Here is a 20369-nt window from a genome sequence, read left to right on the forward strand (position 1 = left end):
GCCCCCTTATCCCATCCTCCCTCCCTTCCTCCCTTCCCTCCGCTCCTCTTTCTCCCCCTCCCTTCCCCTGCCCTCTTTCCTCCTCTCCCCTCCTCCCCCTTCCTCCCACCTTCTGCCAGCATCTCTGACTCTGTCTCTGCCTCCATCTCTCTACCCCCCTCTCTCTCTGTCGCTCTCTGTCCCTGTCTTTTCCTCCGTCTCTGTCTCTGGCTCTCTCTCTGTCTCTCTCTCTCTCCACAGGGCCTCTACCGCCGGCCCCGCCCTCCAGTCCATGCCCGTCTCAGAAGCCAGATGTCCCTAAAAACACACCTGATCTCTCTCTTCCGGCCTCCACCCTCCCCACTCACCCCCATCCTGTGGGCAAAGGTCGGGGTCCTGAACTCCTTCCTCCCCGAGTGACCCCCACCCGCCTTCCCTGGCCTATTCCTCGAATGTCAGTGTGAACCAGTCCCATGGAGTGGAGAGGGTGTAGACCGCGCCTGGCAGAGTCGGGCAGAGGCAGGAAGACAGAGTCCATGCTCCAGCGAAGGCCACGGGGCTGGGAAGGACAGGGTGGGGGGCAGGGAGGGTTCTGCCAAAGGTCGACCCTGGAGGCTGGACAGAGGCCGCTGGGAAGGACATTCCTCAAGGAAGTCTCTGTGGTGGGGCGGGTGTGGCCCCGACCTCAGGGCAGGCGGGCTGGGGGACCAGGGACCTCAGGACTGGGGGTAGGGGCACGGGGACACCCTCCCACTCACTGCATCAGAAGCTGTGCCCAAATTCCCACTCAGCCTTCAATGTCGGCTTGGATGTGACCCCTGCCGGGATGCCCGCCCCCAGCCCAGGGGCCAGACTGGGCCACCCCCTGCCCCCTGCAACCACTGCGGTCACCCTATGGAGGCCACATCATTCTCTGGGTGCACCATTGGCTCCCTGTGTCTCCCGGCCTGACTGGTCTGCCCTGGGGGCAGGGACCCCAATTCCCACTGCCGTCCTGGTGCCCAGCGAGGGGCTGCCTCACTCGTGGCTCCCGCAGGAAGGACAGAAATCCCTAGGGCAGGGCTGAGAGGCAGCAGGGGGATGGTTTTGAGTCCCATGACAACCTGTGTGGACAGGGGCCCTGGAGCGGCTCTGGGTACCTGATGCTGGTGGACCCTGCCTCTGAGGAGCTTTTTAGAGCCCAGAGCTCAGGCGGGAGGGGTCCAGCTGCTCTGAGTCAGTGTGAACAGGGCCAGGGGGGCTGCCCCCAGGGCCCCGGGCTCCAGCTTCTGTACCTGGACCCAGACAGGGAACAGGGTTGGGAGTGCCCGCTGTCTGGGAGAGGGCCTGCTGCCTCCTCTGAAGTGGGGGTGTGGCTGATGGGAGAGGCTCCGTGGGTCTGGGGGAGACCCCTGTCCTGCAGGACCAGGTGGGATGAGGTCCCTCCTCCCAGAGTGCGGGGGTGGGAGAGCCTCACCTGTGCTGTCAGGCTTGCTCGGGGGAGGGTCCAGGCGCCACGGCCGATAAGGCATTAACCGTCTGGCGGACTCGCCCTCCAGATCTGCTGACGCTTCCTTTCGGCCCAGGTGCTCAGGGTGAGGAGCCAAAGGTTCCCTATAAAGTGCTGGGGCTCTGGCCAGCGGCCACTCGCCCTCGCTCCGGGGCTGCACGCCACGAGGACCCACCCAGCGACCACGATGGTGAGGCTGGTGCTGCCCAACCCGGGGCTGGAGGCCCGGACCCCGTCCCTGGGCCAGCTGGAGCACATTGAGGAGGAGGAGAGAAGCTCCCGGCCCAAGTGGGACAACAAGGCCCAGTACATGCTCACCTGCGTGGGCTTCTGTGTGGGCCTGGGCAACGTGTGGCGCTTCCCCTACCTGTGCCAGAGCCACGGTGGAGGTAGGCGGGGTCCGTCCGGGTGTAACAGCATGGACGTCCGCATCCCAGCGCCCCGCTGGGGGCCACGGGCGGGACGCTACAGCCTTCCCCTGGGTGCGCCGCCTCCACCCGTGGACTGAGCCCCACGTTTGCACGGAGGGCAGGGCTGGGGCCGCAGTGTGACCACATCCCCCGAGTCCTGGCACACCGGCTGGTTGGCCATGGGGGCACTGCTGCCCCGGCTCCTCCACGTCCAAGTGCCTGCACAGTGGGGAGGCCCCCACAATCCAGGACCCAGGAGCCTGGCCCTGTTCCCAGAGAATGGGTCTGACCTGGGTGTGGGGGGTCCGAGAGGAGCCAGCTGCTCCTTGGGGGATGCCCCCTCCCCTCCTCTGAGCATGGAAGGTGCCAGCCTGAGAGGCAGAAAGGCCAGCCCTCCATGCGTCCACCATGCGGGCAGCGGGCCGAGTCCTCCCAGTGTGTCGTCTGTGTCCCACCCCCACCGCAGGCACCTCACTCCCTGATGGACAGAGGAGGGAGCTGGGCTGGGAGCAGGTGACCCAGAGAGAAACGCCCAGGCCAGAGGCAGGGGGCCACCAACCCCACAACAGGCCACCCTCAGCTCCATCCTGCTGCCACCAGAGGCTTCCAAGGGAGCTCCCCAGGTCGAGGCTGCCCTCTTCCCCCAGATGCAGAGGCCCCTGGTTCTGGTCTTCTCCCTTCATCCACCCTCCTGGCGTCCATGAAGTAGAGGTCACATCGTGGTCCCCTATGGCCCCCACGCCGTCCTGGGGCAGGGGAGCTGGACCCAGGGAGAAGGTCTGGAGCAGGGGCTGGTGCTTGCTGGACAGACGGGCTCTGCAGAGCTGGCCAGTTGGATGCTCTGGGAGTGCTGCTGGCTTGCTGGGCTCTTGGACATCGCACAGCAATGTGGGTCAGCGGGTGTGGCTTGGCTCTAACCTAAAGACCCTGCAAGCTCTCCTGGGCTTTGTGATATGGTTCCCCAGGAAAGCAGAAGTGGAAGTGGCCACTCCTGGGTCGCTCCTGTGACCCCCTCGAATTGCCAAGGACTTGAGTGCTGGAATGTCTGGGAGGGTGTGTCTCGTGAGCTTCTGGCCCAGCTGTCCTTCCCAGGCAGACTCCACGGCCTCTGTGCCTGGGGGGCCTTGGGGAGCCTTGGAGGTCAGGGACTGTCCCTGCATCTGGCCTCCCAGCTGCCCCAGTGAGGCTGGTGCCCCTCCCTCTGGAACTGGCCAGTCACATCCCCCGGGGGCTGGCCTGCGGGAGGGTCCCGGCGTCACCCTGCTCCGCCTCTGGCACCTGCTCAGTCAGCACATGGACTAGATGGGCCCTCGTCCCCCGTGGGTAGAAAGGGGAGAGGCTGTCTGCTCCCCCTGCACGCAGGGCCCTCAGGCGGCTCGGGATGGACCCGCTTTGGGGATGGAGACCAGATGCTTGTCCCTGAGAGGAGAGGGGTAGGCCCCGGAGCTGGGCCCCGTGTCCAGGAATATGCTGGAAGCGGCTTTAAGGCCTTCAGTGGGGTTGTCCAGGGCGATGACCAGGACCTACAGCTCCCAGAGAGCGTGGGCCCTTGACTGGGAAGAACTCGCTGTCGGAGGTGGGCTTTTGGGGCTTGGAGTCTGTGGGGGCAGCGTGGGAACAGCCTGCAGACGCTGTGGACAGCACGACCCACATCACCCCATAGACTGAGGCGGCCTGGGGCCCCTCAGGCGGCCGGCCCGTCAGCCTAGGAGTAGGGGGCGGCGTCCAGCCCCTGATGTCCTGGTGAGCTACCGCCTCCCCCTCGTCCACCCGCCCCACCCGGAGGGCCTGCCCCAAGTCCTCTGGGCCTGCTGGCGGGGCAGGGGCTCAGTGTCCTATCCTTCACGGCCAGGAGGCTGTCCCTGAGGACAAGGCGGCTGGCGACCTCTCAGGGAGACACTCCGACCCCGCAGAGCCACCATGGGGGTGGGGCCGTTGTGCAGCCTGCGGAGAAAGTGGCAGATCTGAGGGTCCTAGGGTCTTTCCAATTCTGACCGCATGTCCTGGTTTGGTGAAAACTTAATTTGTCTTCAGTTATTTCCAGGAGTTTTGGGTAATTCACAAAGTAAATGATCATCTGCTTTATTTTTAACTTTATATTACGAAAAAAAGTAATACAGAAAGTAGAGGAAACCACAGTGAAGACCAGCCCATGGCCTAGTCTCGTGGTCAGCAGCGTTTTGCAGTGTTAGCTGTGGGTATGGCCGCACAGCGTGTGCACGCGATCCTGGGCGACGGTGTCGCTGGGGACCCTGGTTCTGGGTCTCTCCCGTCAGGTCCCAGCCTGTCCGCGAGCAGCGGGTGCAGGGAGCACCGGGGGCTCCTCCCAGGGGGCCTGTGCCTTGGCCACCCGGCCGCCCTCGCCTCCGACCCATCGGCCTCAGCTGTGCTTCTGCTCTGGGTCTGCATTTGCCGTCAGGGTCTGTGGACACGGAAGGAGCATCCCGCTGCAGGCAGGCTTGTCCTCCCAGCCACAGGACGCGGGGCGATGGCACCCGGCCCAGAGCAGCCCTGCAGGTGGGCGGGAAGGGATGGGGAAGGGCCGCAGCTGTTTCAGCTCAGATTTCAGAAGAGTCTGCTGCTCCCCCCAACCCCTGGGATGGGAGGAGAACCCCGATGTCTCTCTGCCTCCTTCTCCGCGGCTCCCCCGGCCCGGGCTCCCCCCACACCCGCGTCTTAGGGTGGCTTCACAACAGGAGTCTCCTCTGTCCTCCCATCTCTGTGGTCCCACCCAACGTGGCCAGCAAGCTCCTTTCCCTCCAGCAGCCCTGGGGAGCGTTCAGAGGGTCTGCACGCACAGATCTAAGTCCAGTCAACAAACAGGCAGTGCGCACGCCGTCTGTCTGTCCTCACTCTGACCAAGAGCCCCCATCTGGAGGCCACATTCCAGTTTAGCTCTCTGGTCCCCACCCCCATCCCGCGCTCCGCAGAGTGTCTGAATTCCAGGAGGCGTGCTCACCGGTGCGCCACCAGCCTCCAAAACCCAGCTCTGTCCACACCCACGCTCATCTCAAAGGCCACCTCTCCCCAAACCCCACCTCTCCCCAAACCCCAGGGTGCACACTGGCTGCAGAAGGGGCTGAGCAGGGGCCCTAGGGGACAGGTCCGGGCAAGGAGGGCAGAGCAGGCCCTCGGACGTGCGAGGTGCAGGTCCCTCTTCTGGGGCGTGATCTCTAGACTCTGGACACACTGCCCACTACCCGCCGCCGGGCCTCCTCTCCACCCCCCAGGCCCTCTGGTCAGCTTCTGTGACAGTAGGCAGGACCTCAGGACCCTCAGATCTGCCACTTTCTCTGCAAGCTGCCGGCCCTTCCAGTGGTCACTCTGCCAGATGCAGACTGGACCCCACACCCAGATCAGACCAGGTAACCAGCCTGAAAGGACAGGACCCGAGTGGCTAGTGGAAGAGTGCCAGACCTAAGGAGGGCAGAACCCGCCACCACTGCTTTGGTCCCTCCTGAAGGATGGTTCTGCCGCAGTCCAGTGACTTCTCATGGACAGTGTGAATCTGGACTGTGGGGCTGGCAGGGGATGCAGGGAAGGCCCTGGCGAGGGTTGGGCCGCGGTCCTCACCTGTCCTTCAGGGAAACTCAGAGGGACCCCTGGCCCCTCCGTGGGCACCTGGGGTGGCGGGCAGCGTCCTGGGGGGAGGCTGGCCCTCAGAGGGGGCATCGGCCTTGGCTGCTCACTCCACGCACAAGGCCCCGGGAATGGGAACGACCCCCAAATTTCCTCCTCAACTCAGGTCACAGTGTAAACCAAAGTCCAGACCTGGGGGCACAGCCTCAGCCTCCACTTCGCTTTCCTGCTGGAAGGCCGTGGAGGTGTGCGGTCATCCTTCAACGGTAAACTAAAGTGCAGCGCCCCGAGAGACCCCCCGCCTGAGGCCGCGCCGGGGACTCCCGAGGCCCCCTCCCAGCAGCCCCTCCTCCCTGATTTCTCAGAGAGGAAGCACCCGGGTTCGCCTGCTGCTCCCGTGCCTCCCTCTGTGCCTGTGTCTGTCCGCGGGGCTGCATCCGTCTCCCAGGACCTTTGGAACCACGCTGGGCGCCTGGCCCTTACATGGCTTTCCTCCTTCGCTAAGACCTGTCGCCCTCCCTCCTCCGCCTGCCCCCTCCTCCTCCACACCTTCTCCACAAGGGAGTGGCTGGTTAAAAGGGAAGATTCATATCTCCTGGGGTTTGGTGTTGCTTGAGTTTCTTGAGAGAAAAGGAGCCAAGTTTGCCCATCCCTGGAAACAAGGTGCTGAGTGCCTGCTTCCTGGAGGGCGCTGCCAGGTGGGGGGTGACAGGCTGGCGGACCCCACAACGTGGGGACTCAGGAGGGCTCTCTGGGCCCAGCCCACTTCTGGAGGGTGCAGTGGATGTGTGCAGGGGCCCACCCACCCATCCTCTATCAGATCTGAGCCCCTGGTCCAGGAGGAGCTTGTGCGAGGGAAGGGTGCCAGGACCATGGGCAGCAGGGGAGGCTTCCTGGAGGAGGGGCTATCTGAGTGGGGTTTTCAAGGATGAGTAGGAGTTTTCTGATGGAGGTGAAGGGGCAGGGAGACGGGGTAAAATTGGCATCATGAGTGGAGGGGATAGGTGAAGGACATTTGAGAACTGTAGTCTCATTTCTTCTTGGCAGTTTTGCCCAAAAGATTTTCAAATCAAGCTTCTGAGAAAACATCAGAGAGACAAATCTTTTCTTATTTTAATTTTACCTTCACTGACCCTGGGATCGCTGCAATCCTGCCCTTAACCCTGCAGCCCCCAGACCCAGGGGGCTCCCCTCCCCGCCTCCCACAGGGGATCCAGCCGTGTACCTTCCTTTCCTGGTGTCTGTCACCACTCTCTGCTCTTTCTTGATGGCACGTTAAGTTGACCTCCCTGCTGGGTCACGCCGCACCTCTGGCTTTCTGACCCTCGGCCCCCGTGCAGCCCCAGCACCAGAAGAAGCCTGTCCCCGGAGCCCCAGGTGGAGAGAGGCTTGCGGCCAGGAGACCGGGGAAGGCCTCGGGGGCCTGGGCCCCCCAGTGTAAGGGCCTCACAGACACAGAGGAGGAGGAAGAGAGAGAAAAGGCGAGAGGTGAACCCAGGAGCCCAGGGGCGGGACAGAGACTGAGAGACAGAAAGGACTGAGGTCCCTCCTGCTCCTCCCTCGCCCACCCCCTGGTCCCCCCACTCAGCACGCGCACACACACACGTGGACACACGCACTTGTACGTGCACACATACACACGGGCACACTCACACACGTGGGCACACACGTGGGCACACCCACACACTCATGCTTACACACTTATCCACACACTTACATGTGGATGCACACTCAAAAATGCACTCCCTCAGACCCACATGCGTAGGTACACGCATGCATGTGCACACACAGGCACACATGCACACACGCAGCGCCACGCCAGTGAGGGCTCCAGCTCGGGTCTGACACCCACACTGACCCGGAGGCCGGTGCGGGGAGGAGGGGGTGCGGGAGAGGGTGGGACGGAAGTGAAGGAGCTGGGAGGCCTGGGGGAGCACAGAGAACGAGTGTGTTGGGAAAAGGAGGATGGGGCTGCACAAATGCGCCAGGTGTTGGGGTGTCCCAGCCGGGGGTGTCCCGGATGACCCCCTCACTCGGCAGGCCCACAGCCAGACTCCAGGAGGCACTGGGAGGTGGCCCCGGAGCAGCATCCCAGGTCGGGGATCATGGCTCCCGGTGTCCAGGGCCCCCGGCCTCGAGGCCCTGCCTACACTGTGAGTCCTGCTGCGACAGTGTTTCCAGCTCTTATCGCCTGTTCTCTGCTGCCGAGCTTCATCCTGACCGCGCCAGTGACCTTTGGTAACCGTGATTGTGCTATCTCTGCGGGATTGCTGTGCGCAGTCCCCTGCCCTGTGCACCTGGAGAGACTCCCAGTTTTCCCCAGAGCCCGGGTCGGGCGGAAGGGGCAGCTTGGAGGCCCGACCGGGCTCAGGACACAGCCAGTGGGGAGCTGAGGACGAAGCAGCAGGCAGGGGCGTGGAAGGGAGGAGACGCCACCGCTGGGTGGGACCGTGCGCACCATGAAGGCAGGCGTCCCAGGTCCCCGCCCTTCACGGACGCTCAGAGACATCCACAGAGCTCCTGGCCAGTATGGCCGGGCCCTGGAGCCTGCGTCCAGCTCCTCCGTGTCCCCAGAGCAGGGCCCATCCTCGGGCTGAGATCCCCCTCTGCATGATGTCCGGTTGCCTCTGAACCGGGGCTCCTCAGGGCCCCTCCTGTCCGCCCCTCCCAGATTTTGATTGATGGAGCCTCAAGGGTCCACACCTCCTGGAGGGGCTCACCCTGGCCACGGCCCCACCCCAGGCTCCGCCCCCACCCCAGTCTCCGCCCCCACGCAGACACCATGCCCAACTCTCCTGGGGCTGCAGGGCGGGCACCGTCCTGCGGGGACGGCAGACCAACTGGACACACTTGGGAGGTGACACAAGATGCCCCCCCCAAACATGCCAATGGCCTTCTCGGGTTTGTTGACGCAGTATCCTTTGTATTTGGGACAAAGTTTGTCCCCAGAGGTGGCCTTCAGCTGTCCCTGACCACGCTGTCGCCCCCACTGCAGGGGCGTTTATGATCCCGTTCCTCATCCTGCTGGTCTTGGAGGGGATCCCCCTGCTCTACCTGGAGTTCGCCATCGGGCAGAGGCTGCGGAAGGGCAGCGTGGGCGTCTGGAGCGCCATCCACCCAGCCCTGAAGGGTGTAGGTGCGTGTCCCCCCGGGCTTGGGTGACCCCAGCCTGGGGCCCCCTTCCCTTTACATTTCCAGGGAAGGGACGGTCCTGGGGCTTGACGGCCCCAAACTTGAGGCCTTTGCAAACCCTTCCTTAGAAAGTCGCTGGGGCGTGGTCTGCAGGGTCCTGGCCACCAGGGACCAGCAGAGATCGTCCCAAGTTCCTGGCACCCAGGGCCTGGGATGGGTAGACACGTGGGGAGAGCAGAGCCCCACACTCCCTACCCAGAGTAGGGCCCAGAAGGGATGCTGACCTCTGGGGCGGCCCCCTGCTGTCTGGGACTCCTCTGTTCACTCACACACAGTGTGTGAGGAGGTGACCCCAGCACTGCCCCCACCCCAGCACTGCCCCCCACCCCAGCAGTGACCCCACCCCAGCACTGCCCCCCACCCCAGCAGTGACCCCACCCCAGCACTGCCCCCCACCCCAGCACTGCCCCCACCCCAGCACTGCCCCCCACCCCAGCAGTGACCCCACCCCAGCACTGCCCCCACCCCAGCAGTGACCCCACCCCAGCACTGCCCCCCACCCCAGCAGTGACCCCACCCCAGCACTGCCCCCACCCCAGCAGTGACCCCACCCCAGCACTGCCCCCACCCCAGCACTGCCCCCCACCCCAGCAGTGACCCCACCCCAGCACTGCCCCCCACCCCAGCAGTGACCCCACCCCAGCAGTGACCCCACCCCAGCACTGCCCCCCACCCCAGCAGTGACCCCACCCCAGCACTGCCCCCACCCCAGCAGTGACCCCACCCCAGCAGTGACCCCACCCCAGCACTGCCCCCACCCCAGCAGTGACCCCACCCCAGCACTGCCCCCACCCCAGCACTGCCCCCCACCCCAGCAGTGACCCCACCCCAGCAGTGACCCCACCCCAGCACTGCCCCCCACCCCAGCAGTGACCCCACCCCAGCAGTGCCCCCACCCCAGCACTGCCCCCCACCGTCGCCGCTCCCGGTGACGCCCCCACCCCCGCAGGCATCGCGTCCATGTTCGTGTCCTTCATGGTCAGCCTCTACTACAACACCATCATCGCCTGGGTCATGTGGTACTTCTTCAACTCCTTCCAGGACCCCCTGCCTTGGAGCCAGTGCCCGCTCAACGCCAACCAGACGGGTGAGCCCTTCTCACATGAGACTTGCACACTTGCACACGCACCCATCCCACTCGGGCATGTGCGTGGTGAGCGCGCCGGGCCTGCACTCCTGCCTCCTCCCTCCTGCTCCCACCCCCCACGCCCCCCCTGCCCCGAGCTGGCGTGGCCCCACGCCTACACACGGGGGCCCACATGAGCAGGCATCCCTGGTGAAGGCCCCCGTGGGTCGCGCTCCCCGTGGCTCACGCTGACCGTGCATGCCCATCCCAGGCTACGTGGAGGAGTGTGCCCGCAGCTCCCCCGTGGACTACTTCTGGTACCGGGAGACCCTCAACATCTCCACGTCCATCAACTCCTCGGGCTCCGTGCAGTGGTGGATCCTGCTCTCGCTGACCTGTGCCTGGAGCGTGCTCTACGTGTGCGTCATCCGGGGCATCGAGACCACGGGCAAGGTGCGGGCGGGCGGGCGGGCGCTCGCGGGGGCGCGGCTCCCGAGCCGCTGCTGTCCGGCTCCGAGGGTCACGGCCGGCTCGGCTGGTTGCCCTGGCCGGCGCCCGAGGTTCAGTGCTGGTCCAGACGGCTCTCAGACACACGCTTAAGAAGCTGATCACGGGTGTGCTCATCTGATCAGCAGGAGCCAGACAGCGACCATAGTGGGAAGCAGAGAGGGAGGCTGGGGCCTGAGCACTCGGAGGAGGGCAGGGCGGGTCCTGTGTGGCCTGGCCCGGCCCCTCAGCCCACACCTGCCCTCCCCAGGCCGTGTACATCACCTCGACGCTGCCCTACATCGTCCTGACCATCTTCCTCATCCGGGGCCTGACGCTCAAGGGCGCCACCAGCGGCATCGTCTTCCTCTTCACGCCCAACGTGAGCCTCCCACTGCCTGCCTGCTCCACCCCACAGCCCTGGCCTGTCCAGGGTCCCAGGGCGCGAGTGTGCTGGGTGGAGGGTCCTCGGCTACCGCTTCGGGGCCCCTTGCCCTCTGACCTCCACCCAGCCAGGCACCCTGCCTCCGGCTCGCGGCGCTCCGGTGGGCCGGTCCTCGTGGCGTGCGCTGAGGGTGTCCGTTGGCCGCAGGTCACGGAGCTGGCCAACCCGGTCACCTGGCTGGACGCGGGCGCGCAGGTCTTCTACTCCTTCTCGCTGGCCTTCGGGGGCCTCATCTCCTTCTCCAGCTACAACTCCGTCCAGTGAGTGCGCGGGGCCGCCGGGCCCCACCAGGCACTTCGGTCCCCCACCGGACCCAGTGGGGATCGGCCGTGAGAGTGGAAGGAAGGGGACAGTGCGTGGGTCCTGGGAACACATGCGCCCGGAGGCGCTGCTGCGAATCCTCTGGATGGGGGGTGTGGGGCTGGAAAGAGGCTTGCGCACTGTCAGGGGGCGTGTTCATAAGCTGGCGCTGAGAGAGAGGCCTGCTGACCGTCTGGCCGCCCCTCTGTGCCTCAGCCCTGGGGACAGCGAGCCCAGGCGCTCTCCCCTCCCCTGCTTGCCCCTCGGCACCCAGGACCCTAGATGCGGGCCCCCTGCAGTCCACCGCGGCTGACACCCACACTGACGGGCTGCAGCCCCCAGGGCCTCCAGAGGAGCACAACAGTGCCAGTTCCTCTCACAGACTCAGAGTCCCTGCTGCGTCCCCCCACCAAAAGTGCCCTGCGTCCTGGGCCCTGCGTCTGGCAGAGGCAAACCCGCAGGCCGAGGCCTGCCAGGCTGCAGGTGGTAAGACACAGGAAAGGAGGCACAGACAGGACGGGGGTTCCGGCGGGGGGGGCCGGGCCGGCTGTGGGTCGGGGGCTGGGGCTCCAGCGCCACATGAGCAGAGACTCAGACAAGGAAGGGTGAGTGCGGCTGCCCGGCCGCGAGGAGGGTGGGGGTGGGGGCCGCGGGCGCCGTGCGGTCCAGCAGACTTAAGGGTACGCGGTGACAGCCCCTCTACTTGGATGCTTCCATGCCGCACAAGCCACCCCCTCCAGGTGCATGGTCCCGTAGGCTTAGTGTGTTCAGAACTGCGCGATGATCTCCACCTTTGAAAGAAGCCCGTGGCCTGCCTCCGCCGCCCCAGCAGCACTCGAAGGCTTCCCTTGGGTGGGTCGGTCTCTGGGCTTTTCACAGTCTGTCCCCTCCGGGTCGGTCCTCTGGCTCCTCCCAGGAGCGTGAGGTCCTCGAGGCTCGTCCGTGCTGCCCCGTGTCGCTTTCCTCCCTTTCGCAGCCGAGTCGTACCTGCGTGTGGACGGGCCACTCCGGGCTAGTTTACGGTCGCCCTGCCGCTGGACCTCTGGGCTGTGCCCACCCCCGCTGCTGTGAACGAGTGTACGCGAGCTCACGCGGGCCTGCTTTCTCCCCGCGGGTGCCCCCAGGGGTGGGGCTGCTGGGCGGTGTGGCAGCCCTGGGTCTCATGCGAGAGGAGCTGTTCTCCACGCGGCCGCCACGGGTCACAGTCCTCCGGCCTCGCGAGAGGCCCCGATCCCCCACACCTGTTATCCTTTGATGTCCTGGTTCTGGCTGTCGTGGTGGGTGTGGGGTGGTGTCTCTGGGGTTTGATTTGCGTTTCCCTGAGGGTGAAGGGACTGGCTTTTGACGGAAGCATCTGGAAGGAAGGTGTCCAAGTGAGGAAGGTAGGGGCTCAGGGACTGTGCCGAGCTGAGGACGGCTTCAGGTGTCCAGGTGGAGGGGGGAGGCCCCAGCAGGGGGGCCTGGGCGGGCAGGAGGGGCGCTGGCGGGGCAGGAAGGAGGGCGGAGGGTGGAGGCGGGGAGGCCAGGAGGAGGTGGGGGCCCTGGCCCCAGCTGTCTCTTCGAGGCCTTTGTGGCTGGAGAGCGGCAAGGTCAAGGCCTGGGCCGTCCTTTCCACGTGGGTTTGACGACTCACTGGCCTGAGTCCAGAGCAGATGCTGGCTGAGCAGGGACTTGCACACGATCTGGGGTCCCCTGGGATTCCAGGGGGACTGTGGGGCCACCAGGTCACGGCAGGGCTTGGGGACGGCCTCCGTCACCTTGCACTCGGCCAGCTGTGGAAGAACAGGTGGGCTGTGCACCCTCCACCACAGCCGGCCTGAGACAGGGCTCTGACCGTCCTGCCCGTGCTGTCACGGGCTGGGTGGGTGGACGTGGAGCCCTGGGCCTGTGGTGACCGGACACTGCCCTCGTCCGCAGCAACAACTGCGAGATGGACTCACTGATCGTGTCCGTGATCAACGGCTTCACATCTGTGTACGCGGCCACCGTGGTCTACTCCATCATCGGCTTCCGCGCCACCGAGCGCTTCGATGACTGCTTCAGCACGTGAGTGGCCCGTCCATGCTCCAGTGGCCGTGTGCCTCGCCTCCGAGGAGGCTGCCGGGCCTGCCCCCGCCCAGGCCGGCATCAGCCTGGCTGTCTTTCCAGGAACATCCTGACCCTCATCAATGGCTTCGATCTGCCGGAGGGCAACGTGACACAGGAGAACTTCGCAGAGATGCAGCAGTGGTGCAACGCCTCCGACCCCGCCGCCTACGCGGAGCTCAAGTTCCACACCTGCGACATGAAGTCCTTCCTCTCCGAGGTGGGCCCTGGGCCGCAGGGCAAGGCGGCAGCCAGCCCTGGGCAGACCACAGTTCCCAGGGGCCCGACCCCCACCATGTGCCCGCCCCGATCCTCCTGCCCCGTGGGTGCTGGGAGCCCCAGGCATGAGCCCCAGTTCAAGGGCCTCCATGGGCCTGACTCCCCAGCATCATGTCAAACACACAGAAACACCGCATGGTCCATTTTTACTATAATTCCTGCCACAAGAAAGTCAGAGTTATTATAACTGCACTTTTGAAGTCACTTGGCAGCTGGTGGCACATTTTATTTTGGACTGGCTGACAGTCTTGGCCGTCACGGTGCCGGGAGACCCTTGTCTGATGCACTGATACCCAGCGATTACTGACGTTTCATGCTGGGAGGCTCATGGGCCAACAGTTACTAATTTAATTTTTGCAGTTTTCTTGATTGGAGATGCCCAATATTTCAGGGCATGTTGAGCATTTTGAGGACCTGGCTCTGTTTCTCCAGTTGTAGCACGATCTGGATCTGCCCAGCAGCAGGATGCACAGAGCAGAGGGTCACTCTGCCTGGCTCTGCAGGCAAGCGCAGGGCGAGAGAGAGGGCGTTGACATGGTGATGGAGATTCTGTATTTCCTTTCTTTTTAAAAAACAACCTTATTGAGGTCTGAGTCCATGCACTGAGGCTTGACTGTTCTCTGCAGTTTGCTGGGTTCTGGTAAGTTTCTGCAGTCATGCCCGCCAGGAAGCTTTCCCTTAGCGGCGAGCCTGCCCTGCCCTCAGCCCCAGGCACAGCTGAGTGGCCTCTGTCTCTGGGGATTTGCTTTTCCTTCGTGGGCTGGGCCGGCTGCCCTCAGTCACTGTCAGACGTACCCTGTGCCGGGTGGATCAGAGCTTCACTCTTCCCTGTGGCCACGCGCTCTACCTTGGTGTGGTTGCCGGACTTCTCTCAAGCTGCCCCAGGCTCTCCTCTCCGCAGAGCTGAGCCCTTATGTGGAAGGGTCAGCTCACTGTCCTGGGAACTCACATATACGCTGCTAAGTTGCCTTGGGGTCCCTGGCTCCTGATGGAATCCCGGGGCCTCCCGCGTGGGCCCTGGACTCCCTGGAGGAGCCACTGGCTCCTAACTCAGTCCCTCCCAGCACAGGCACCTCTGCGGAATTTCCACTCCCAGGAACCCACCCTGAGATGGGAGAGCTGTTGCCTGAGGTCCCCTGACCCACATAGGGCTGGATGCGGGGGCTTAGGGTCAGCCCAGGGCCCTGTGTGGAGTATGGACGCACTCGCGGGCCCGTCTGTGCACACTGCCTGCCCCACGGGCTGCTCTGACTGTCAACCGGTGCATGTCCTGGGTGTCCATTTAGGGGACCCGCTCAGGCCCCGTTGAAGTCACTCGGTGCTTGGGACCAGCCATGGGCAGAGCCCCGTCTGAGCAGACGGTGGTATGTGCGTGTGTCTGTCCGGGCAGCATGCGCCCTGACCATTGCTGGACAACATGTACAACTGCCCCGCTCTGAAACTACCTCAGCTCTGAAAATACACTTGGGACTAAAAGGCAAAATCTGGTCATTTCACAAAATGGCTCAAATCAGCCCGATACTTGTGCGGTACTGGCTCAGCAGGTGGAGAGCTGTCTGGTGACGGGGCGGGGGTACCATTAAGGGCGGCCGGGGGGGCGGCCGTGGCTGACCTGTCTGCCCCGGCAGGGCGTGGAGGGCACCGGCCTGGCCTTCATTGTCTTCACCGAGGCCATCACCAAGATGCCGCTGTCCCCGCTCTGGGCCGTCCTCTTCTTCGTCATGCTCTTCTGCCTGGGGCTGTCGTCCATGTTCGGGAACATGGAGGGTGTGCTCATACCCCTGCAGGACCTCAATGTCCTCCCCAAAAAGTGGCCCAAGGAACTGCTCACAGGTAGGGGCTGGGGCCGTGCAGGCGGAGCCGTGAGGACAGGCCTTGGGGGACATGACTGCGGTGCCGCTGCTGGAGGAGGGGAGCAGCCGGCCCCGAGCCAACATGGAGCCGGTGTCCTCCCTGCGTCTGCCCCGCAGGCCTCATCTGCCTGGGGACCTATCTCATCGCCTTCATCTTCACGCTGAACTCCGGCCAGTACTGGCTGTCCCTGCTGGACAGCTACGCCGGCTCCATCCCCCTGCTCATCATCGCCTTCTTCGAGATGTTCTCCGTCGTCTACGTGTACGGCGTGGACAGGTAGGAGGGAAGGCGTTGGGCTGTCTCCGAGGGGAGCATTCAGGATGGGGAGGCAGGCCAGCCATGACACGGGCCCCAGCGTGCATTTCCCCTCTGGGACGTTATGGTTTGGGTGTGGGACTGGCCCTGGGGGGCGGGAGGGAGCGCAGATGGATCCCGCTTGGATGCCCGTTCGGGGCGATGCAAACAGTATGCCATCCAGCTTCCAGATGCCCCGGGACCTAAGACACAGAGGAGCAGAGGAGCTGTGGAGTCTGGGGGCTGAGTTGGGGAGAGGCGAGGCTGGAGGACAGGGTGGGCATTTGCTGTGGGTAAAGGCTTCCCCGGGGACCCTGCCCACCCGAGGTGGGGAACTGGGTGTTCCACTCCGACACCCCAGGGCTCGGGGAGGGCCCCTCAGCCAGACAGTGGCTCAAGCAGAGGAAGGCAGACAAATGTGGCCTGGTCAGCCACCCCCTTGGCCAAACTTTCAGGATGTTATCGGCCATCACGGACGGGTGGGAGCCCAGGAAGCAGCACCCGTGTTTTATAGGAGCTGGACTCACCACAGCTCCAGAAATGATCCGCCAGAACCTGTTAGCATTAATTGCACGGGGCCTGCCAGGCTGGGGCCCCTACGCTGTCCCCTGAGAGCACATGTGTGGAAGGACACTCGTGTGGGACGCTCTCAGCAACGCAGCTTGAGCCAGCCCGGGTGCTGTGGGGAGGCGGGGGCACACGGCAGGCCTGCTCTGCGGAGCATCAGCGGACGCCGGGGAAGGTGCTTAGACTGAAATGTGCAGACGTTGCCGTGCCTGTGATGCTGGTCGTGGTGCAGGCGGGAAACCACCCACCTGCGAACGGCCTGAGGACACCGGCCCCGTCTAGCCGCGGGTCGCTGCTCAGGGAGGACCGCCCCAGGCAGGAGAGCTTGGTGGGCCCCGGCACAGGGCCTGGGCGTCTGGCCATCCCCAGCGCGTCCTCCGGGTTCTCCGGGCCCCGGACAGCTCACGTCCTGCTGGCTCCGTTCCGACTCCCGCAGACGGCAGACTTACTTGTGCAGCAGGGAGCTGGGCATAGGCGGGCGGAGGGGGTGCGGCTGCCCACGCTCAGGGCCGCCATCCTGCCCAGGAGGCTGACGCTGGAGCTTGGGCGGCCTCTCTTCTCCGTCCCCTGAAGTTTTGACCCTACTGGCATAAGTGCCTGCAGGGGCCTGAGGAGGACGAGGCCTCTGACCTGAGTCCACAAGTCCAGCTGGGCAGTGGCACTGCAGGGCGGCGGGGGGTCCTGGAGGCTCCGAACCAGCTCCTTCTGCGCTGATGGGCGTCTGCCCAGGGGAGACGCGTCTTTGCCCAGAAGGGTGTCATGGAGGACAGGTCAGGGTACGGCATCACAGGATGGTGACCGTTTGTCCGGGCGTGGAGGGGCTGCCGGCCCTCTGCCCTCTTGGGATTAAAGACTCGTCCACGTCCCCTGGTGACGGCTCCCTTCGGCCTCCGTTCCAGGTTCAACAGGGACATCGAGTTCATGATTGGCCACAAGCCCAACATCTTCTGGCAAGTCATGTGGAGAGTGGTCAGCCCCCTGCTCATGCTGGTCATCTTTCTGTTCTTCCTCGTGATCGAGGTCAACGAGGATCTGATATACAGCGTCTGGGACCCTGCCTATGTGAGTCCGGGGCCTCCGGGTGGCGGCAGGGCCTGGGTCTACCTCCCCTCCCCCTGAGGCCAGGAGGGTCACGGGGGCCTTCGCTCACCCCGTGGTGGCTCTCTCTCCAGGAGGAGTTTCCGAAGTCCAAGAAGGTCAAGTACCCGCCCTGGGTGTACGCGGTGGTGGTCCTCGTGGCCGGGGTGCCCTGTCTCATCATCCCCGGCTTCGCAGTCTACAAGCTCATCAGGAACCGCTGCCGGAGGCGGGGGGACCACCAGGGACTGGTCAGCGCACCGTCCTCAGCCTCTGTGAACGGGGACCTGAGGTCCTGAGCAGCCCAGCCCACGGCTTGCAGGCGCTGGGGTCGGAGGAGGGGCTGGGGCACACGCATGTGTGCCGTGTGTGAGCAAGTGTGTGCACATTGCGAGCATGTGACATGGGCACAAGCATGTGCCTAGAGTTGTGCATGTGTGTGTACAGTACAAGTGTACAAGTGTGGTGTGTATGCAGTGTGTGGGTGTGTGGGCCTGTGTATGTATGTGTGCAGTGTGGGTGTACGTAAGTGTGTGTGCATTAAAGGGGACAGGAGCGATCCTCCTGGTAGGGGTGCACACACATGTGAGTGTGTAGGCACATGTATGTGTGTGTGTGCATGTGTGTGAGCACAGATATACGTGCGCTGATGCATGAGTGTATCCGCATGTGAGTGTGTGCTGGTGTGCTGTGCACACGTGTATACGTGTGTATGTGCATGTGTGCAAAGCTGTGTGTGCTTGCAGACTCTGTGCGGTCCTGCCCTGCACCACACACGCTCAGAGGGAGAGCAGAGCGACACTGGTGGGGGAGTCGGCCCCTTTGGGACGAGTCTCTGGCCCCCGCCTCTTCCCCTTGCTGTCACCTCCCGACCCAAGGCCCCCATGGTATGGTCGGGGCTTCTCCCCCGGGTCCAGGAGCATCTTTCGCGAGCCCCATCTGGAAGAGGCTGATGAACTTGAGAGAAGCTGGTGGAATCCTGCTGGCCTGCCTGTCCGCCGGCCAGTGAAGAGGTCCCGTGTCCGGGCCGCATTCTGGCGTGCTGAATTGTGACCCACTTAATCAAAGTTTCTGGCTGCCACGGATAGATGAACAGTTAAATAAAACTCAACTCGGGTAATTTAAGGCAGAAACCCCCCTTTGCATTTTTTAAGAGAATATTAACTGTGTGAATATTTAGCCAGTTGTTGGAAAGGGCAGGTTACAGGTTAACTCGGCCCTGGCCACCGAGGTTGCGGACAGCTCGTGTGTCCCAGCAGTCAGGGACTGTGAGGGCCCGGAGACCACTCGTCTGGTGCCTCGCTGGCTCCTCCCATCAAGGGAGGGATGTGACATCCAATCTCAGCCCAGGCTGCATGGGGCAGGGGTGTCTGTTCCACAGTGGTCCCCTCCACTGTCCATGAAAAGTCTGGAAGTTTAAGTTAAACTGGACCTTGTGAGAGTTCTCAGGGAGGGGACCCATGTGGAGGGTGGGTCCAGCGCCATGTTCCTGCACTCGGAGACTTCCCAGTGTCCCGCGGGGTCCCACCTCCTCTGCTCCCCAGGGCGTCCTGGCCCTCCCTTGGGGAAACTCTGGTCGGGACCCCTGCATACACCCCCCCAGCTGGGCGCGTGGCGGGGAGTCACGCTCGTGGGCGCCTGGGTGGGGCTGGCAGTCCCCTCACTCGGTGTTTGGCAGACTGTGAGAAATGTGGGTTTTGTGGGTGCTGGTGTCTAAATAACTCACTCCTTTTCATATTCTTAGCCTAAACGTTGTCTAAGTGCAGAGGACAGCTGACGGCCGTGCCCAGTCCTGAAGGGCCGGCGCAGGACTGTGGCTTTGCTGCATCCCCAGGTGTGCCCCCCACCATGCCCGAGGTCCCATGATGTGCGGGGGGGGGGTTGGGCCTGGGCCTCAGGAGGTAGGGGCTGCTGGTGAGGTCCCTGGGTGGGGTGGCAGGGGACGAGAGCAGGAAAGGACAGAGAGAAAGGCCTGTGCAGGTGACCTGGGGCCGCTCTCCCCTCCCCCCAGCACCTCCTCCCCTCCCCCAGCACCGCCTCCCCTCCTGTTCCCTCTTCTCCGATCCTCCCTTTTCTTACTTCCCTCTCACCCAAAAAGGAATCTTTTAAAACGTGTCCCCTGGGGCTGTGCTCCAGGACCCGCACGTCTGGAACTGTGCAGCCTGGCTGTGAGATGCAGCGTCCGGGTGTGATACTGTGGATGCAGGGCCAGGCCGTCCTCATGGAAGCGTCTGCTGGGTGGGGGGCCTGCGTGTCCAGGGAGCCCCAGGGGGAGGCCAGCTCATCACCCCTCCAGCCAAAAGGAGGTGCTCCTAGCAGAGCTGGGGGGACTCGTGTGTCCCTCAGTCCGGCTGAGACCTCCACCGTGTGCTGTCACCACCCCCCACAGGGGGCCCTCAGGGGTACAAGCGCCCTCCCCTCTGCCCGCCCCCTCCGAGGCTCCCGGTGGGCTCACGCCCGGCGTGGGTTCCTGGGCCCTGGGCTGCCGTTGGACGCAGAGGTGAGGGCTGCGTCTCCTGGAACTGGCCTGGGCGTCCCCAGAAGAGGACTACCTGGAACCAGATGGGAAGTTCACATTCAGACAGTCTGAGAAGGTTGGAAAGCTCTTAGGGAAATAAATGTGGCTTAAAAATGAACGTGGCACCGACCTGGCAGACACCCCCGGGCATTCACCCACCACCCACACCCTCCACACGCAGACGGCCAGCCCCGCTCACTCCCCGCGGCCCCTCCTTGTCCCTGAGTGGCGGGCATGGCGCACCGCTGGGGGCTACAAGGGGCGGCTGATTCCCACCCCGACCCACACACCTCCGGAGACTGCGGCCGACCCCCGGGTCACATGTGTGAGTCTGCTTATAAAATGATCTGGAGATGACAAATCGCAGCTTCAGAGAGCAGAGGGAGGCCGCCAGAGCTGTGGCCGTACCGGGACGGAGGGACCCCCGGTGATGGACGAGACCTCAACTGACGCGTCGGCTGTGATGTTGCCGGGGTGTCTGCAGGGCGTCGCTGCCGGGGCGGGCGCTTGGGCACTTGGAACCATTTCTACAGCCACGTGTTATCTCCCTGTCAAAGGGTAATTAAAAAATTAGCAATTTTATGCAGACAACCTCGGGGTCCTCAAGGTTCTCGTATTGGTGGTGACCCCAGCCCGCAGGCTGTCTGCTCCGGGCACGAAGTGGGACGGGCTCAAGGGCGCGGGTCAGGGAGGCACTGCGGCCGTTACCGCGTTACCGATTAACTGGCCCCGCGGACGTTCCTTTAAAT

The 20369-nt window shown here is 64.1% G+C and overlaps 1 protein-coding gene across 3 annotated transcripts; it reads left to right on the top strand.

Moving 5' to 3' along the window:
• Nucleotides 1–1539: 1539 nt before the first annotated feature.
• On the top strand, nucleotides 1540–19738 carry SLC6A19 (solute carrier family 6 member 19). Of its 3 annotated transcripts, none has more exons than XM_074355726.1 (13): nucleotides 1540–1857; nucleotides 8453–8593; nucleotides 9599–9736; nucleotides 9987–10168; nucleotides 10473–10583; nucleotides 10794–10906; nucleotides 12864–12992; nucleotides 13095–13251; nucleotides 14939–15143; nucleotides 15281–15440; nucleotides 16925–17087; nucleotides 17198–18218; nucleotides 18847–19738. In XM_074355726.1, the coding sequence occupies exons 1-12, from the start codon at nucleotides 1656–1658 to the stop codon at nucleotides 17399–17401; spliced, it is 1905 nt and encodes a 634-aa protein (XP_074211827.1). In that variant the 5' UTR covers nucleotides 1540–1655; the 3' UTR covers nucleotides 17402–18218; nucleotides 18847–19738. The 3 variants fall into 3 exon arrangements, with proteins under 3 accessions (XP_074211827.1, XP_074211838.1, XP_074211832.1); XM_074355737.1 differs by lacking the exon at nucleotides 1540–1857 and adding an exon at nucleotides 5195–5243; XM_074355731.1 differs by lacking the exon at nucleotides 1540–1857 and adding an exon at nucleotides 5340–7695.
• Nucleotides 19739–20369: the final 631 nt, after the last annotated feature.

Source organism: Camelus bactrianus, chromosome 3 (assembly GCF_048773025.1).
Source record: "Camelus bactrianus isolate YW-2024 breed Bactrian camel chromosome 3, ASM4877302v1, whole genome shotgun sequence".
In the NCBI taxonomy this organism is placed as follows: Eukaryota; Metazoa; Chordata; class Mammalia; order Artiodactyla; family Camelidae; genus Camelus; species Camelus bactrianus.

Coding starts and splice junctions, on each gene's coding strand:
- SLC6A19 (XM_074355726.1), top strand. CDS start 1,656: ATGGTGAGGCTGGTGCTGCCCAACCCGGGGCTGGAGGCCCGGACCCCG. Junction 10,584..10,793: donor TCTTCCTCTTCACGCCCAAC/GTGAGCCTCCCA, acceptor CGTTGGCCGCAG/GTCACGGAGCTGGCCAACCC. Junction 13,252..14,938: donor TGAAGTCCTTCCTCTCCGAG/GTGGGCCCTGGG, acceptor CTGCCCCGGCAG/GGCGTGGAGGGCACCGGCCT.